Source organism: Microtus oregoni, unplaced genomic scaffold (genome assembly GCF_018167655.1).
Source record: "Microtus oregoni isolate MIOR12 unplaced genomic scaffold, Mior012 000012F_ref0000307, whole genome shotgun sequence".
In the NCBI taxonomy this organism is placed as follows: domain Eukaryota; kingdom Metazoa; phylum Chordata; class Mammalia; order Rodentia; family Cricetidae; genus Microtus; species Microtus oregoni.
Window position 1 is genome coordinate 3,598,840 of NW_024543071.1, and position 20,250 is coordinate 3,619,089.

The following is a 20,250-nucleotide window of genomic DNA, read 5'->3' on the forward strand; positions in this document are numbered from 1 at the left end:
TAAGATAGACATCAATCCTTCATTCCATTTAATTTCCTATTTACTGTGCCTTAGCTTGCCAGATGTGCCATGTCAGGAACAGAAATTAATTTGGAATAATTGAACTAGTTTTAAATCTAGTAGAGGAATACTATCCCCAAAGGGGAACATATTTCTCAAAGCCCCCTGCCTGCTGAAAATTTTAAATCCTTCATAACAATTTAAATTATTTCATAGCTATTATAGAGTGAAGTGTTCTTTTTGCCCATATTGGCAAAAGTTTGTAGAATCAATCATATACATTCTGATATATGACAAAAGTGTAACCAACAAAGGCTAGAGAGATGGCTCAGTGGGTAAGATCACTGGCTGCCCTTCCAAAGGACCCTGGTTTGATTCCCAGCACCCACATGGTAGCTTCTACATCTGTAACTACAGTCCCAAGGGACCTAACACCCCCTCTGGTCTCTAGGGGTACTGCAAACATGTGACACTGTACACTCAGGCAGAACATGCATGCAAATAAGATAAAAATAAGTATTCGTCTTTAATTACAAGGCAGAAAACCTACATAAAGTAGACTTCATCAGTAAGATCAAAATATATTGTATGAGAAAATTTTTTTAAAACTTAAAACATAATTTAAGAAATTGGAAATTTTTGTATTTTATTTTTAAAGATTCAGTATTTTAATTTATGTATCTGTTAGTGTGTATGTGTGTGATTGTTTATATCTGTGTGTGAGAGAGACTATGTGTGTCTGTGAATGTGACTCTCTGTGCATGTCTATATCTGTGTCTATGTATGTATATGTGTGTCTGTATCTATGTGTCTGTGTGCATGTGCTCTTGGAGGAAAACGATGACATCAGATACCTGGGAGCCAGAGTTACAGGAGGCTATGAGCCACCTGACACAGGTACTAGGAACCAAATGCTTGGAGGAACAGAAAGTGTCCTTAACCACTGAGCCATCTTTTTAACCCCTGAAACTTCCTTTTCAAATCTTTAAAAATAACATATTTATCTATTTGGTTTTACCAAAAAAAAAGGGGAAACATGGCAAAATTTCTCAGTTTCTGACTTGTAGTTCACTCCTGTAAGAAAGCTAAAACAGAATGAAAATAAGATAAAAATGAACTTTGGTCCTCCACCTCTCCATCACCTCTCCATCCATCTCGGTACGGGAGCCGTGTCATGGGAGTGTGTCATGCACTCTACCCTCCTGTCCACACGGCTTTACTTGCAAATGTTCATGGTGTAATGCGTTGTTGGTCAGGTCCGCGGCCTCTGGCTTTGGCACAGCATCAATACTGGACCCCACCAATGTCCGACCCACATCCGTGAGCCACAGGGACACGAGAGATCAGACTGCTACCGATCTGGAGCTTCATCGCTACTGGCTAATCTCACGGCAGCAGAAGGTGCTATGTACGAAACGAAGGGGAAATGTAATCAGCAGTTACCCAGCCGTGAACACCAAGACCTGCAGTAGTGACCAGCACAGCAAGGTAGGCCCACTGACAACACTGGCATGTTCTGGCAGGAATTAACCTTCTATTGGACTGAAGGCCTACTCTACAAGACAAAATTCATACCTGGTTACTGGACCAAGAACCATTAGCTGACTGAGTCATAAACTCTAGGAAAGAATTTACTGCCAGCATTCTGCTAAATGCACACAGTGTTAAACTGCACTTCATATACATATCTGGTCTATTAGACCAATGGGCTAATAAGATCTCAGCTGCAGTCAGAACTTCCTATTGCAGTAGACGGCAATTAACAGAGACTCGCGCCTGGACTCACGGCTGGTCAAGGTGCAGAGTATACGAGACTTTAGTGCTCTGCCCTAGATGGATAGACATCGTCACCCTCCCAAGAGGTTCCGGATCTACAGCGCTCAGTCCTGGGACACCGACATTGTCACCCTCCCCACGAGGTTCAGGATCTACACAGTGCTCAGCCCTAGATAGACTCTGACATTGTCACCCTCCCCACGAGGTTCCGGATCTACAGTGCTCAGCCCTGGGACACCTACGTTGTCACCTTCCCCACGAGGTTCCAGATCTACAAGTGCTCAGTCCTGGGACACCAACATTGTCACCCTCCCCATGAGGTTCAGGATCTACACAGTGCTCAGTCCTGGGACACCAACATTGTCACCCTCCCCATGAGGTTCAGGATCTACACAGTGCTCAGCCCTAGATAGACTCTGACATTGTCACCCTCCCCACGAGGTTCAGGATCTACACAGTGCTCAGCCCTAGATAGACTCTGACATTGTCACCCTCCCCACGAGGTTCAGGATCTACAATGCTCAGCCCTGGGACACCTACGTTGTCACCTTCCCCACGAGGTTCCAGATCTACAAGTGCTCAGTCCTGGGACACCAACATTGTCACCCTCCCCACGAGGTTCAGGATCTACACAGTGCTCAGCCCTATATGGACTCCGACATTGTCACCCTCCCCACGAGGTTCCGGATCTACACAGGAGAGGTGTTGGGAAGACTGTAAAAGCAGCGGTGGTAGGCGACGGCTGTCAAACAATATTTTCCACTTGTGGCAGGAGGGCTGTACTCACAAACCCACCGCAGCTCAATTGCATGCATACGACCTGTCTAAGATCAAGACAGCTGAAAGTCGTAAGGGATGAATAAAGGGCCATGGAGCCCCGCCCCTCGCTGGAGCCCCGCCCCTCGCTGGGGAGATGCCTGCAACTGATGGAGGCTGAAGGAGGGAGAATCAGTTTACTTCAACTGTGCATCCACTGGACGGTTCCACAGCAGCACACACGCTGTAGCACGGGTGGACTCCGTGGGTTTAAAGGGAGTGTATGAAGTTGGCAAAGGAAAGCAGGGGTTACAGCTACAATAAGATGAAAAGAGAAATCGTGCTGGCGCGAAGAACACAGTCAAAACGGCTTATTTTTAAACAGTGGTAGAATTAACATTTCAGACCAAATTCACACCCTTAACTGCCATCCTGTGAGAGAAGTCTCGCCTTCTCAGGCACCGTCTATAATTGTCAATTACTCCAGTCTCCTATCAGAACATAACTGTCTGCAGTGATCACTTAAATAATGAAATTATATGCACTTTTACTAAATTTCTTATAATATGTATGCATTCAATTTAGAGTAAAAGTGTAGTATTTTAAAATAAGCATATCATAGAACTTTTATAGTTTTCAGAATCTTCAATCAAAAATACTGACGATGGATAGCAAAATTTTTAGGTGTAGTCTCCAGAAGAGACCCCTCAATTCTCACTTTCTTCTGGTTAGCAAACACATGCTGAAGTCAAAGTATTTACCTGTACACTGCCCTCCGTTGGTGGGGTCTCCATAATACCCGGGCATGCAGTCCTGACACTGCCTTCCAGTGGTGAGATTCTTGCACTGCTCACAGACGTTGTTATTGATGCAGGTGCTGTGTCCGTTACACTGGCAAGCTGAAGGAAATGGGAGAAAAGAGCACAAACAGCTCACTAACAACAGAAGTATACAGCTCTCAAGAGAGACGTTACTTTTAAAACCTTATTCTAGCCAAGTCCAAAGCGCTTTACCCAATTCTTAATACAACACAGTCAGCTGAGAGCATCAATAAGACAGAGAATGCACCTTATCGTAGGGTCACAACTGACCTCTTGGCTTATAGACGAAGGGGCTACAGATAACGTGAAATATTACAGGTAGGTGGGGAATAGTTTAATATGCTCATTAAAGAATCATGTGAATGTTTTATCCATTAAATAAGACAAGATTATATAATAGAGCTTTCATAAGGAATGTTAAGTTCTCAATAGATCATAGACGTATTTATACTTAATAACAAACTATAAATACAAAAAATATCAGGCAACAGATCTTAATTTCTAGAAAACAAATTGCTATTCAGATAAACAAAGGGACTCTTAATTTGAATAAAAGTGTATCTTCTTCCTTTTTTTCTTTTCGAGACAGGGTTTCTCTGTGAAACTGTCCTGGTTGTTCTGTAACTCACTTTGTAGACCAGGCTCACTCACACTCACCTATCCTCTCTCTATCCACCTGCCTCTGTCTCCTGAGTGCTGGGATTAAAAGCGTGCCCTGCGGTGCCACCACCCAGCAAGGTGTATTGTCTTAAAGCAAGAAGTTGGTTTTCAAATCGTCTATAAAATAAGAAAATCTAACACAAAAGGTCAAGATAAAAGAAAATCAAATATGTAAAATATTTAAAATATGACAATTTTGTTTTCAAATGTTTTAAAACTCACAAATATGCCTTTCAAAAAGTTAGCGATGGCCAAGTTAGTTCGGCAAGATCTTTCTGTATCATCAGCCACCAAAAACATACATGGAGTTCTTTTATAATAAAAACATTGATATTAAAACTTCTACTGTTATGCTTAAATGGTTAAGAAGGAATTTTGTAGATCTATGGCAGATACATAATTAAATTGCTCTGTCTAAAAAAAAAATGAGTACCCACTACACATAAAGAATTGCCTGAAGAACCAAAATAAGAAATAGATTAGCACACTTTGTGAAATTTCAAACCACATGAAAACAAAATTATCTAACTATTAGCACTTGCTTCTGAAAAAGAAAGATGAATTTAGCACTAACGTAGTATATAGATTATGACGTCAGTACCAGAGCAGTCCCCACAGGAGCAGCAATTGTTGTGGCAGCAGCTATACAAGCAAGGCCAGGAATGAGCCCTGCCACCTCCTGACACTAAAGAACACACTGACCCAATGCCAGCCAACCTTTCATGCCTGAATGGGAAAAGACGAAGGCAATCAAGAAGCATTTCCTGGATCCAACGCCACAAAGCTTCTGATAATTGTGTTATAAGGAGGCTGTATCATACAGACATGATGGAATTTAGACCCTACTGCAGGGAAAATTCCAGGGAGGGAAGTGCCACTGTCAACGCTTACAACTAACACACAATCAAGGGAAAGAGACACGCGTGCTGTGAAACACTGACCCCGAGGACCAGCTGTGTCAGACACAGAAGGGAAGGCTAAACTCACAGGTCAGGGGTCACACTTTAACCAACACCCCCACCAGACTGCAGCAAGAGGTAGCATCACCTGACTCTGAATAAGTCTCCCTGGATGAATTGTCATTTTAAATGGTCTAATATTAACATAACTACAGAACACAAATAAAACTAAAGACAATCCATCTATTTTATTTTGCCTACATTTTAATTCTACCCCAGATGGTTCCTTATTTATGGAAACACAAACAGAAAAAAAATCAAAATAAAACATAATGACAAATTTATCATTTGATATGCAAATAAAGCACATAGCTCTGAAAATATGGGCTCTCTAGAAACAGATGTGCTGCATTTAAAAATATCTTATTAAATTCCCAACATGTTTGCATATAAATTCAGCGGAAGAAAGAAAAATCTTGAGCAAAACCTTTTTCAATATATAGCCTTCCTTCAAAGAAATTGTCAGGGACTGAAACGGTGCGTGGTTTAAGACTGAGATAGAAGAAAATCTGAACTCTACACAGGATACACAGCAAGTATCAGCAGACACGGGGTCCAAATCTAGCAAGGCCAGGAAGCGCAACTGCTGCCACCTCCCGGGAAGAGAGAAAAGCTGAGTCATGTTTAGAAACTGAAGTCATCACCTGCATTGTGCAGATGAACACATGATTAAAGCGCACGGAAGACCAAAGAAGCAGAAAAGAACCGGATGTGCCACCAGCATCGATGCATGAAAGGGAAAGGACACACGGAAATCCAAACTCTCTCCATGTGTGGGTCTGAAATGCATGTTGCCACAAGGTTAAGGAACTCTGAAATCAAACACGCATGTAAAACACACGCCCTCTGCCACAGGTCTCCCAAACCTCACAAGGGCAGCTCAGAATGACCCCTTAAATTATATCTACAACTCAAATCATGTAAATATAGCATAGAACAGAGATAAAATAATGTTTTCTTCACTGGAAGGGACTAGACAGCCAATATGCTAGACTTTGCAAATCCCATACTTTTTTCTCTTTTTTTCAAAATTTTATTAATTGTGATGGATATTTTGCCTGCTTGTAGGTCTGTACAGAATAGGTGTGCATAGGTGAGCTGTTTGTTCCCTTGGAAGCCAGAAGAAGGCACTGGATGCCCTGGAACTGGAGTTACTGTGGTTGTGAGCTATCATGTGGTGATGGGTATCAAACCAGACCTTCAGGAAGCAGAGTTCTTCAGTCCTCTTTGTGGGCTATTGGGTCAGAGAGAGGGACAGGCGGAGGCAGGAAGGCAGAGACGGAGAGAGAACATGAAATTGGAAGAGGTGTGTGATCTAAGGGTCCTGAAAGACTTGCTGAAGAGGAAGAGATGGAGAGAGAAACATGATCAACATATATTGTTGGTATGTGTGAGAGCGGACATTCAGCGGTCACTGCGTGGGTCCTCAAAGACGAAAAGACTAAGGGAGCCTGCCTGGGGCTAGTTCACTTTTCTTTTGTATACAATTTAGATGATTCTTCACAATCAATGGTCCTTGTCCCTTCACTGGACACAGCCAGCCATGCGGGCCAGGTTAGCAGGTCTGTGCCAAGCTCAGCCAACAGCGAAGAGGCTTCCTCCTGCGCTGAAGGGAACAAACACAGAGACCCAAGGCCAGACAATATGCTTTCCTTGGAAATGAGGTATCTCCATCTAATACCTCTCCTCGGGGCTTTAGGAACTCTGCAGAAGGTAGAAAGAGTGTAAGAGCCAGAGGGAATCAATTATGTACCAAGGAATCATGGCCTTCTAGATACAACAGATGCATGTAAGACTGAGGCAGCCTGCACACACAGCCTGCACACAGTCTGCACAGGTCTACACTAGATGCAGTCATAAAACTGAAATAAGAAATGAACACACACACCCATTCCTAACTCAGCAGTCACTTGGGAACAACAACAAAAAAAAAATAGTTCCCTCTAGAGAGTCTCATAGAGGAAACAAACCACTCTTAAGAACAGGCCCCATGCCAACATAAACTCAACACTCTACAGAAGTCCTGCAATTCTTTAAAACATTAAACATAGGGTTCTCATATGACTCAATAATCCACTTCTAGATAAACAGAAAGATAAAAAGAAACATCTCCATGCAGAAGTTCTCACACAATGGTTACAAGGGCATCAATCACAATACCATAATAGAAATAACCAAAAGTACATTAGCAAACAAAAGAAAGCACAGCTGTGGTGCATCTATGTAACTGAATAGTACATCGACATAAAGAGAACTTATGTAGGCCACAAAAAGAAATCCTGAAAACATTATATAGATGCTGGGATTAAAAACCAAGGACAAAGACCACATATCATAAGAGCCCAACTAAACAGTGGAAGGAAATCAATGTTTCTAAGTGCTGGAGAAGGGGGAAATTTGAAATGACTCTTAAGGGGCCCCAGGTTTGGTTTCATAGTGATTGATGCACTCTGGAACTACATGACGGTGGTGGTGGTGGATTTAGGACATTGTACTCAAAAGCTATGACTTATACAAGTTAAAACGATGAATTAATGGCACATGGAATACATGTCATAAACAAGTATATACATAAAGAAGTTGAAAAATAATTGATGCAGAGTCCACCCATTTCTACACCTCAGCCCCGCACCTCCACCAATGTGTCATTTATTACACGCTACTCTGCGCTAACCACTACACCTCAGCCCCGCACCTCCACCAATGTGCCACTTGTTACACGTTACACTACTTTCACATTTGATGTGGGATTCCCCTCTACATGCTGTGAATATGTTTTATTGCCACTGGATAATAAAGAAACTGCTTTCAGCCAATGGCTTAACAGAATAGAACTAGGTGGGAAAACTAAACTGGAACCTCACTGGTAAGCCACAGTCACGTGATGATACACAGATTAATGGAGATGGGTTATTTTAGGATATAAGAGCTAGCAAGAAATACATTAAAGCTATTGGCCAACCAGTATTGCAAATAATACAGTTTCTGTGTGATTAATTTGGGTCTGAGCAGCCAGGAATGAATAAGCAGTTTCAGCCTACACACATCCATTTTAAAAAGTGGAATATTTTTTATACTTTGATTTTGGGTTTTTTCAAGCAAGTTAAATGTATAATTGATGACATAGAAGTACCTTATCTCTAGTTTCAAAACTTTGCTCTCCCTACAGAGAGGCAGACCACAAAACTACAAATCTTATACACATTCTAATGCCACTAAAATAAAATGGGTCCATAGAGATATTACTTGTAAAATGCAGGAAACTAGATGCAACAGACCCGAACTAATGAAGCTTTTGTTCAAACTACAAACCTTTCCAGTTTTTCTGCTTTAATTTTTGCTTCAAAATCTTACTCCAAACCTGACTGAAAGCAACATCACTATAACACAACCTGACACAGTCTGCCTTAAAATCCCTGCCAGTTTAACTCTGAATCACCCTTGAACTTGGACTCCCCAGTTTTCACTAATTCTTAGCAGAAAGCAAAGCAAAGAGCCACTAATCCAACTCCCAAGAGCCTTTGTTCTCATCTGAAACCCCATGAGCTTGGTCATTACGGCATTCTAGTCTCAGGTCTCAGGTCCCGCCAGAAGAGCCCCTGAGCCCTGATCACACACCCTAAGGCCGCACTAACATGCAGCTCGGAGCTTTTCTAGAGTAGATGCATAGGATTCTCAGCCACATGGTCTGATTTGGGAATCTAGTTTCTGCTGCCAGATTTTTAATTTTTCAAACACAGCGTCAAATCCCTGAGGAACCAAGTCACGGGGGGATTGCTATTTTGGCTTATGGTTTCATCGTATTCAGTGGGGAAGAGTTCAGCAAAGCACATCCAAGAAGGTGTGGACACCAGCTCGCTTTCTCCATTTCCCCTTGTATTCCTTAGGCCCTGGCCTATAAGAGATGCCACCACGTGCAAGCCAGGCTTCTTTCCTGTAGCTCGTCCTCTCCAGACCTACACGCAGACAGGACAAGGAAGGGTTCCACTGTCCTGTGAGACACCTCTCTGTACAATCAAGCTGTAAATGAGAGCAGACATCAAACTGCTTGAGAAGGTCCCTCTAATATAATTTCCTGCCTGAAGAAATCCACACCTGAGAAGTCTGGACATTCAGAGCATCACTGCACTAAGGCGTGAGCATGGTTACACATTTTCAAGGACACGATTTTATATTTGAATCAAATGGCACTAGTTGTGCTTAGTGCCTATATCTCAATGCAGGACAATATTTTTAAAGATTTTCTTTCTCCTTTTCCATTTTTTGAAAATCCTATTAAGTGTATTCGGAACTTTAAATTCTACCCCATCTTTGACCTCTGTTGCATCTTGCATTTTTATCTCTACTTACTTCTCCTGAGTGCTGAGTTGCTTCTTAGTGCTTCTCTTTCATGTTGCTGTTCCTGTCTTACACGTGTACTACACACGCCGGCCTTCAGTTCCAATAACTACATTTTCCTTTCTGCAAGTTTCCTTTGACTATTACTCTAGAACTGCAGTGTGCTTTTCAAACTGTACTTTGAAATTTATAGTTACAGAATTTCAGATCTATAAATTTATAAATCTGCAAAAATATAACAAAGTAATTCCGTACCAAATGTTAGTGTCTTACCCCAACATTAGGAAACTTGATCATATCATCCACATTGCCCTCTTCACCCCTCCCCTCACATTGCTCCCTCACTCTTCCCACATTGTCCCCTTCTACTTCAAGTGTGTGTATGCGTACATGCATTGTGCATGTGTGTGTCAATTAATTTCAAATGCGTATATTGATCCCTGGGTTTGACCCATTGCAAACTTTCAGACTGGCTTTAGTACGACTCCATCTTCCCTCCTCCGCCACTTTCCCTCTCTATCTCTCTCTCTCCTTCAGCACTGCACTGCAAAATGCTTGAAGCATACCTTTACCCTCCCTGCCCCCACTAAAAAGCAGCCATTTATGTGAAAGCCTTGAGTCTTCCAACGGAGAATAATGTTCAGAAGTGATATCCACAGACTAGGGAAGTCCACTGCTCTGGAGTGCCAGGGGCCCAAATGACGGGGTGAGGAAGGACACATGTGGATGTTGACAAATATGTGGATCTGACATATGGAGAGCTATAAATTAACCCTAGTATACATAAATATTTCTGTTTGTTTTTATGTATAAAGTATGACTGCATGGTCAGAAGCTTGAGTCCAGCACCAAATATTGAATGGAGCCTTCACCTCTTTCTCTGAAAGTGAGATCTCGGCTCCTATTAACACAACCATTCATGTTTTTGCTGAAACACAGTGCACACACAAAGTATTGTTAGAATTACAAAATAATTCTTGTCAGAAACAAACTTAACACATTAGAATACCACAGATGTATGCACAGGTTTCTCTGTAGCCTTGCACAATACAGTAAAAACAGTTTGACTAAGAAAATAGTCAAAGTCTGTGTGTATGTACACGCATGCATTCGTGTGTGCACGTGTGTGTGTGAGAGAGAGAGAGAGAGAGAGAGAGAGAGAGAGAGAGAGAGAAAGAGAGAGAGGCAGACAGACAGACATTCGGACAAACAGACACAGAGGGGCAGAAACAGAAACAGTGACAGAGAGACCGAGACACAGAGACAGACAGAGAAACAGAGCGACAGAGAGAGCCACCGCAGTCAGATTCATTAGACAACTCGCATTCCATTCTGAAATCCTCAAGTGAATGGCTTTACTGCATACAGCAGATTGTACATTTTGTGGCATACAGGTATGGATTTTGTTTACTTTACAATATTAGGCATTGGATCAACAACCTGTGAATGCCGGGCACTGATGTACTACTGAACCACATCCAAAAGCACAAGATGGACTGTGACAGAGCCACACCGAGCACTTCCGCACCTCCTCAGCTTAACGTGATATCTAGGAACCCTCTGACTAGTGACCAATGTTCCCATCCACACATCTTGGTCCGTTCCAGACTGTCTTCACCCATCTCTCATGAGCAAGCTGCACTAACATGCGACCTCAGCACTCTATAGTTCCATCTGTGATCGCTTTGGTTCGTCTTCAGCCTTCACTTGACTCTGCAGCCTCGTCCTGCGGTGCTAGCCCCTCACCTACAGCATACTCAGGGTAGCTCTCACCCCTTCTGCCTCAGCTGTCATTGGTCCCAAGGAAACTGTCAGGGTTGCTGGGGAAGCTCAGAAATGTGGGGTTTTAGTCTCATGGCATCAGCAAGGCGCGAGGAAGCAGTCAAACGCCCCACCTCAGAGGAGCAGCTCTTCCGAGCATTCTTCATGGCTCTTCCCAAGTCCCCAGAGGATCTGCGTGCCACACTCCTGCGTGGTAGCCAGCCTAATGAAGCACATATTGTTGATTTTCTAGCTCCATCTTTAAGTTCTCCTCACTCTCTCGTGTACCTGGCACCTCTTCTGTAGCTCATCCCACAGGAATCCAATCATGACACACTTCTCCTGCAGGCTTTTATGTGTGTGGACATGTCAGCAAAGCTCTGTCTTCTCAACCCGAGTTCAACCAAGGTTCACTTACTCACCCATGACCTCATCCACCACTTGACCTCATAAGCTCACTTATCTCTATAAACACACATTCTCCATGAGTGTAGTGATTTTAAAACCAATTTATCAACCATGTCTCTAGCACCTAACTCACTAAACACACTAGCTAGTACACAGCAGGTACTCAGAAAACACGTCCTGAATAAGTTAAATTTTCAACTGCCTTACATACAAGCTCAGAATAAGGAATGCACAACTACGAAAAGAGCCCCTGGAAAACTAAGTGGCCACCAAATTTACATAGTAGTGAGTACCCACGATGGCCCATGAATCCACTGGGGTGGTCATGATACCCACACTCACCACGAGGGTTCCTGGAAACACAGAGGAGCATGAGATTCCAGGACAGCACAACGACAGAAGCAATGCAGCACACGGGCGCATCCACGAAGAAAAGGAAAGGGCCGTTACCTGGGCACTGGATGAAAGACCACTCGTAGTTCTTCTCTTTGGGGCACAGACTGGTGTCGAGGACCGCCTCGCTGTTGTGTGCTCCGCCAACTCTCACTGGTCCCCGGGAAGACCCTTCAGTGCAGTACCCTCTCCCCGTGTTACTGGGGTCGTTGCACCAGCCACAGCCAGGCTGCTCCAAGCACTGTCCACAGGTTCTTAATCCAGAACAATTTTGAGCTGCACGACAAAAGTATTTAAAAAAAAAGAACTTTTATTATCAAGCAGAATTGTATGCTTCAGGAAAATGTTATAAGAAGAAAGACATTAAAATGTCATCTGTGGTTAATAGAAATATTTTGCATAAATATTTAGCAGGCATGAACAATTCATCATACACATGTATATATGCGCACATAAATATGTTCACGTGTATACATAATACATGTCATGAACAAAGAGAAGATAAATTGAATTGGATGTTAAAAGGGAAAAGATGGTAACCATAACCCAGGACAAAGGAAAACAAGGCAGCACTTAAAGATTCCTGAATGTCTTCCCATAATGGGACATAGAGGAACTGACCCAGAGACCTGGTAATCGTCAGAAACTCAGCAGCAAAATGTCAGATCCAAGAACTCACTGAGGATTTTATTTATAGTGAGTTGTTTGGGGTCAAGAACCTTGAAGGCTGAGTTTTAGAAAATAGTAAGAGCCATCTCAAATCGTATTAAAAAATAAAATACAATATCCACTTATTTAACTTTCTAGACAGGAAATTCAAAGACATGGTTGTTTTCCTTTCCAAAGTTAAATCTTCTTGGGCCCTTGGAACACACAGCAATAAACAGAAGGCCTCCATCAAACCCCCCCCCCACACACACACACACACTTAGAGCTTGGGAAACCCTCAGGAGAGGAGGGGGAAAGAGTGTCAGAGCCAGAGAGGACAGAGGACACCAGATCAAGTCCCTCTGAATCAACTAAGCAGGATCCACATGAACTCACAGAAACTGAAGCAGCCAGCACAGGGCCCACATGGGTCTGCATGGGTCCTCTGCACATACAGTACAGCTTTCCACTTAGTATGTACACAGGACTACAGAGTGTGTGAACAAGGGGTTTCTGTGCCTTGTGCCTGCTCTTAAGGCTCTTTACCTTCTGCTGGGCTGACTTATCCAGCCTGGATGTAATGGATTTTGTTTTATCATATTCTATTTTGTCGTGTTTGGTTGTGATCTCATAGAAGTCTGTTCTTTTCTAATGAGAAGCAGGAAGGGAGTAGATGGGAGGGGGGGATAGGAAGGACGGAGGAACTGGGAGGAGTAAAGGATGCAGAAACCGTAGTCAGGATAACTGTATGGAAAAGAAACTACTCAATAAAGGGAAGAAGCTGCATCCTGCCAATACACAGTTGATGTGGGAGTGTCATATATCAATCTGTTGATTTCATTGGTTAAGCAATAAAGAAACTGCTTGGCCCTGTGGGTGGAGTAAACAGAACAAAATGCTGGGAGGAAGAGGAAGTGAGGTCAGTCTCGACAGCTCTCCTCTCTGGAGCAGACGCCTGAGAGAGACGCCATGCCCTGCTCCCGGGATGAAGCTCCGACCCAGGATGGACATAGGCTAGAATCTTCCCGGTAAGCGCACCTTGGGGTGCTACACACAGATGATTAGAAATGGGCTAAATTAATATGTGAGAATTAGCCTAGAAGAGAATGGGCCAAGCAGTGTTTAAATGAATACAGTTTGTGTGTTGTTATTTCGGGGCATAAGCTAGCCAGGTGGCTGGGGTGCCAGGGATGCAGCCCCGCCGCTCTTATTACTAGACACAGTCATCAGTGGCAGTCCCTTTAGCAGACACGTAGGAACTCAACACGTCATGCACTACCACATTCCCCATGGTTCCCTTGATCTGAAGTATTTTCCTTCTGTGACTATGGGTAGTTCCCATATTTATTGACAGTTATGATGATTGTCTTCAAAACTGTACTGGTTGACTATGAAGCCAATGAGAAATAATAAAAACTATCAAACCTTATATAGGAGCAATTATGTACTGTGATATTCCAATCAAAACTGACCTGTGATGAATAAAACTGACTGCATCACACCCAAGATAGCTCACACTGCTTACAATCTAAATGTAGTCCCCAGGAAAAGAAATTCACCTTAGAATTATCTTTTAAGGGAAATATAAATAAGATGGCCTTAAGATATACTTTAGATCAATTAAACTACTCTCAGTCCAATATTCCTGCTAAGACTTCCTAGACAAGTGGGGAACTCTTGGATTAAATAATCCCACACTTCTGCACTGAGGAACAAACTCAGTCTACTTTTATTTTTCAAGTAGATTTTTCAGCATTAAGAACGGTTGATAAAATGCCATGTCCAGAGAAGTATTCTAGTCCTTAGATGTCATTTAAAAACAAAATTCTGAAGTGAGGTGGCACAGCTTTGGCTCTGTCTAACACAGAGTGTTAGATTTACTGGGAATCCATCGTTCGGTGTGTAATGGTGACTCGGAACTAAGAATCTATGTTTTCTTCTTTTTCTTACAAAAGATGGTATTAAGTGAAAACTTATATTCATTGTGCTGCTTTATTATACAAAATATAAAAGCTTGGCCTTGTTGACCATGTCCTTTGCTTTACAGAAGCTTCTCAGTTTCAGGAGGTCCCATTTATTATTTCTCTCAGTAACTGTGCTGCTGAGGTTATATTTAGGAAGTGGTCTCCTGTACCAATGTGTTCAAGTGTACTTCCCACTTTCTCTTCTATGAGGTTCAGTGTGAGTTGGCTTTATGTTAAGTTCTTTGATCCATTTGGACTTGAGTTTTCTGCATGGTGATATGGATCTATTTTCCTTCTTCCACATGTTGATATCCAGTTATGCCAGCACCATTTGTTGAACATGCTTTCATTTTTCCATCTTATAATTTTTGCTTCTTTGACTGTTCATAGGTGTGTGGATTGATATCCAAGTCTTTGATTAGATTCCACTGGTCTGCTTCTCTGTTTGATGCCAATACAAGGCTGCTTTCAGTACTGTAGCTTTGTAGAGAGTTTGAAGTTAAGGATTGTGATGCCTCCAGAAGTTTCTTTACTGTACAGGATTGTTTGGGCTATCCTGGCTTTTTGCTCATATGAAGTTCAGTAAGATTCGTTCCAGGTCTGTGAAGAATTTTGCTGGGATTTTGATGGGCATTGCATTAAATCAGTAAATTGCTTTTGGTAATATTGCCATTTTTACTATGTTAATTCTACCTACCCAAGAGCATGGGAGATCTTTCCATTTTCTGGTGTCCTCTTGAATTTATTTCTTCAAAGATTTAAATTTCTTGTCCTACAGGTATTCCACTTGTTTGGTTAGAGTTACTCTGAGATATTTTATGTTATGTATGACTATTGTTAAGAGTGATGTTTTTCTGATTTCTTTCTCAGCCTATTTACCATCTGTGTACAGGAAGGCTCAAGATTTTTTGAGTTAATCTTGTATCCTGCTATATTACTGAAGGTGTTTATGAGTTGTAGAAGTTCCTTGGTAGAATTTTTGAGGACGCTTATATAAACTATCATATCATCAGTAAATAGTGAGATTCTGACTTCTTCTTTTCTGATTTGCATCCCCTTGATGTCCCTTTGTTGTCTTAGTGCTCTAGCTAGAATGTCAAGCACTATACTGAACAGATATGGAGAGAGTGGACAACCTTGTCTTGTTCCTAATTTCAGTGGAATCGCTGTGAATTTCTCTCCATTTAGTTTGATGTTAGCTGTTGGCTTGCTGTATATAGATTTTATTATGTGTAGGTATGTTCCTTGTATCCCTGCTCTCTCCAAGACCTTTATCATGAAGGGATGCTATATTTCCAGAATCTAATGAGATGATCATGTGTTTTTTTTTCCTTTTTCAGTTTGTTTATATGGTGGACTACATTGACAGATTTTCATATGTTGAACCATCCCTACATCTCTGGGATAAAGCTTACTTAGTCATGTGGATGATTTTTCTGATGTGTTCTTGGATTCAGTTTGCCAGTATTTTATTGAGTATTTTTGCATTCATGTTCATGAGTTAGATTGGTTTGTAATTCTCTTTCTTAGTAATATTTTTGTGTTATTTACATTTCAAGGTGATTGTAATCTCATAAAAAATAGTTTGGCAATGCTCCTTTTGTTTCTATTGTGTAGAACAATTTGAGGACTATTGTTATTAGTTCTTCTTTGAAAATTCTACACTGAAACCATCTGGTCCTGAACTTTTTTTGGTCAGGACACTTTTGATGACTGTTTCTCTTTCTTCAGTAGTTATAGGTCTGTTTAATTTGCTTATCTGGTCTTGATTTAATTTTGGTAAGTGATATTATCTAGAAAGTTGCCCATTTCCTTTAAGTTTTCCAATTTTGTGGAGTATAGCTTTTTGAAGTATGACCTGATGATCCTCTTTATTTCTTCCATGTCTGTTGTTATGTCCCACTTTTCATTTCTGATTTTGTTAATTTGGATATTCTCTCTGCCTTTTGGTTAGTTTGGTTAAAGGTTTGTTCATTTTGTTGATTTTCTCGAAGAACCAATTCTGTCTCATTGATTCACTGTATTGTTTTCTTTGTTTCTATTTTGTTGATTTCAGCTCTCAGTTAGATTGTTTCCTGCCCTCTGGTCCTCCTGGGTTATTTTGCTTCTTTTTGTTCTAGAGTTTTTAGGTGTTCTGTTAACTTACTAGTGCAGGGTTTTTCCAGCTTCTCTATGTAGGCATTTAGTACTATGAACTTTCCTCTTAACGCTGTTTTCATTGTGTCCCATAAATTTGGGTATGCTCTGTGGTCATTTTCATTGAATTGTAGAAAGTCTCATTTCTTTTTTTATTTCTTCCTTTACCTATTGGTGATTCAGGTGAGCACTGTTTAATTTCCATGTGTTTGTGAGCTTTCTGAAATTAGTGTTGCTCTTGAATTCTAATTTTAAGCCTTGGTGATCTGATAAGATACATGGGGTTATTCCAATTTCTTGGTATCTATTGAGGTTCGCTTTGTTACCTAGTATGTGGTCATTTTTTGAGAAGGTTCAGTGAGGTGCTGAGAAGAAGGTATATTCTTTTATGTTCATATGGAATATTCTACAGATTCCTGTTACATCCATTAGAGTCAGAACATCTGTTAGTTCCCTTAGTTCTCTGTTAAATTTCTGTCTTATAGCTAGATCTTGAGGTGGAACAACCCCCATCTTCCTGAGGTAGAGCCACACAAAATCCCATAGTGTCTGCACGAATCCGCACTCCTACCAGGAATGTGTGTGCTCCCTTTGCTCCACGGTCTCATCAGCATGAGCGGTCACTTGTTCTATTGAACAGAGCCATTCTGATCTTACTTTCAGGATTAGATGAAATCTCGGAGTAATTCTGACTTGCATTTCCCTGATAGATAAGGATGTTGAACATTAAAGTGTTTCTCTGCCATTTGGATTTACTTTTTATAATTCTGTTTAAATCTGTACCCCAGTTTGTAATTGGATTATTTTCTTGATATCTAGCATTTTTACTTCATTATAAATTTTAGATATTAACCCTCTGTTAGATGTGTAGTTGCTAAAAGTCTTTTCCTATTCTGGAGGCTGCTTTTTCTGAATGAGTGTCCTCTGCCATGCAGAAGCATTTCCGTTTCAGGAAGTTCCATTTATTGATCGCTGATCTTAGTGCCTGTGCTATCAGTGTTCTGTTCAGAAACTCTTTTCCTGTGCCATTAAACTCAAGGCTATTCCCCACTCTTTCTTCTGTCAGATTCAGTGCATCTGGTTTTATGTTGAGGTATTTGCTCCACTTAGAGCTGGGTTTGTATAGAGTGATAAGTACGGGTCTATCTGCACTCTTCTACACCCAGTATTGACAAGCACCATGTTAAAGATGCTGTCTTTTGTACAGGATATATTTCTAGCTTCTTTATCAGAAAACAAGTGCCCGTAGAGGTGGGAAATTACATCTGTGTCTTCAGTTTGATTCCATGGATCATATGGCTGCTTTTGTGCCAATACTATTCTGTTTTTATTACTTTATCTTTGTAATACATCTTGAAATTGGGAATGATGATACTTCTATCAATTCTTTTATCACTCAGAATTTTTTTAGATATCTTGGGGTTTTTTTGTATTTACAAATGAAGCTGAAAACTGTCTTTCAAGATCTGTGGAAAACTGTCTTGAAATTTCGATGGGAATTGCACTGAATCAATAAATTGTTTTTGGCAGTATGATCATTTCTACTATACTAATCCTACCAACCTTGAGGATGGAAGGTCTTTCCATCTTCTAATATCTTCTTCAGTGTGTTTCACTGTCTTAAAGTTTTTATCATACAAGTCTTTAATTTACTTGGTTAGTTACCCCAAAGTTATTTTATATTTCTTGAGGCTATTGTGAAAGGTGTTGTTTCTTTGATTTCTTTATCAGTCTGTCAGTCATTTGTATGGAGAGAGACTGCACTACTGATTGATGTGAGTTAATTTTGTATCTAAATATTTTGATAAAAGTGTTTATCATCTGTAGGAGTTTCCCAGTGAATTTTTTAGGATCACTTATATAAACTACCATATGATCTGTAAATAAAGATACTTTAACTTCTTCCCTTCCAATTATTTCCTCATTATTCCCTTCAGTAATCTTATTGTTTTAGCTAAGACTTCAAGCACTATATTGAGGATAGATAGACAGATAGATAGATCAAAGGATCATCTCAAATATATATATATATATATATATATATATATATGTGTGTGTGTGTGTGTGTGTGTGTGTGTTGTCTTTCAGTTTGTTTATGTGGTGGATTATATTTATCATGCATGCACAGGGTTTGCACAGGTCTTAACTACGTTCCCTGTGTATACAGCACTGTTTCCAGTTTATTTTTTATGGGATTCCTGAGTGTATGAGCAAATGGGTCTCTGGTTCTTGTCCCTTCTCTTGTGCTCTTTTCCTTCTGTTTATTTTGTTCAATTATGAGATGTTAGTCTGTATTATATCATATCATATCATATCATATTATTATCCCTTAGATGTCTGTTTATTTGCTAATGAGAGACAGAAAGGGGGTGGATCTAGATGGGAGGGGAAGTAGAGAGCAAGTGGGAGGAGTAGATGGAAGGGACGTATAAAAAAATGTGAGGAAAAAATCTATTTTCAATAAAACGAAAAAGATGTCAGGCAGTGGTGGTCCCAACACTCTGAAGGCAGAGTTCGAGGCCAGACTGGTCTACAGAGTGAGTTTTGGGGCAGTCAGGGCTATGCCTCAAACCCTGTTTGGAAAGGGAAAGGAAAAAAAGAACGGCCCCCATGGGCTCATATTTTTGAACGCTTGGTTCCTTGGACCCATTCTTCCAGGGAAGCCCGCCTGTGCAATCTCTAACCTTCCCCCAGCTGCCATCTACCAGTTCCCACCCCTCCCATCCACAAGAGTGCTCACCACACCCTTAACAAAGCAGTGCGGCTCACAGCGCGACAGTGACCGACAGCCTTGGAAAATGCCTACTAGAAGCTGATGTCGAAAAGTAATTAGACAAATAAAAGTGAGAACCGTATAAACAACTGCTGTAGACTCTTCGGGAGTATCAGTCACAGAAGAAAAGCAGGGAGGGGATGAAAAGTGTGACAAGGAAACCTAAAGACACCAGAGCCCTGGAGGAAAGAACCATCGGGAAACTGGCGGTTGTACATTACGCTCAGGATTCAGGAGATGCATCACACCTAGTGGCAAAATGGTAATATCACAGCAAATTCAAAATGAAGACACGGTGAAAATCAGAGGCTGATAGCACAATAGACTTTAGGCCTCTTCTTGATAGTGTGTTTCCTATTATTTTAAGTGCCCTCGAAGGTCAAATTTCTTTCCACCTATACTCACGGGAGCAGGTGGCCGTCTGCCACTCCAGACACTGCCCGTACGGGAAGGAGATGATGTAGGCGTTGGAGTCCACGCACCGCTCTGTGCTGCTGCACCACATGCACTCCATGCCGTTGCTGGTGCAGTTGGAGCAAGAGGTGCGCAGGGAGCACGGCTTCTTGCATGGCCTTGCGTTTTGATTTGGACTGACTGGAATAAATCAATAACTGCAATTATTCCTTTTGGTAACTTCATTTTTAAAGCTAATCTCTACTTTTCATGTGTATGGGTGTTGTGCCTCATGCACAGATGCCACCACAGGTATGCCTGGTGCCTGTAGAAGCCAAAGGAAGAGGGCATCAGAGTCCCCTGGACCTGCTGTGATAGAGGGTGACAAGCTGCCGGGTGGGTTCTGAGTATCAAATCTGGGTCCTCTGGAAAAGCAGCCAGTGTTCTGATCCAATCAGCCTCCT

At 41.4% G+C, this 20,250-nt stretch overlaps 1 protein-coding gene across 3 annotated transcripts in view; it reads right to left on the reverse strand.

Annotated features, from left to right (window-relative positions):
* Positions 1-20,250, reverse strand: part of Atrnl1 (attractin like 1) — a 561,295-nt gene that overhangs the window by 433,656 nt on the left and 107,389 nt on the right. For all 3 annotated transcript variants that reach the window (XM_041661191.1, XM_041661190.1, XM_041661192.1), the window contains exons 17-19: positions 19,799-19,987; positions 11,930-12,148; positions 3,294-3,431 (exon numbers count right to left, since the gene is read on the reverse strand). In XM_041661191.1, coding sequence (XP_041517125.1) covers positions 3,294-3,431; positions 11,930-12,148; positions 19,799-19,987 — 546 coding nt within the window. The remainder of the gene's footprint in view (positions 1-3,293; positions 3,432-11,929; positions 12,149-19,798; positions 19,988-20,250) is intronic.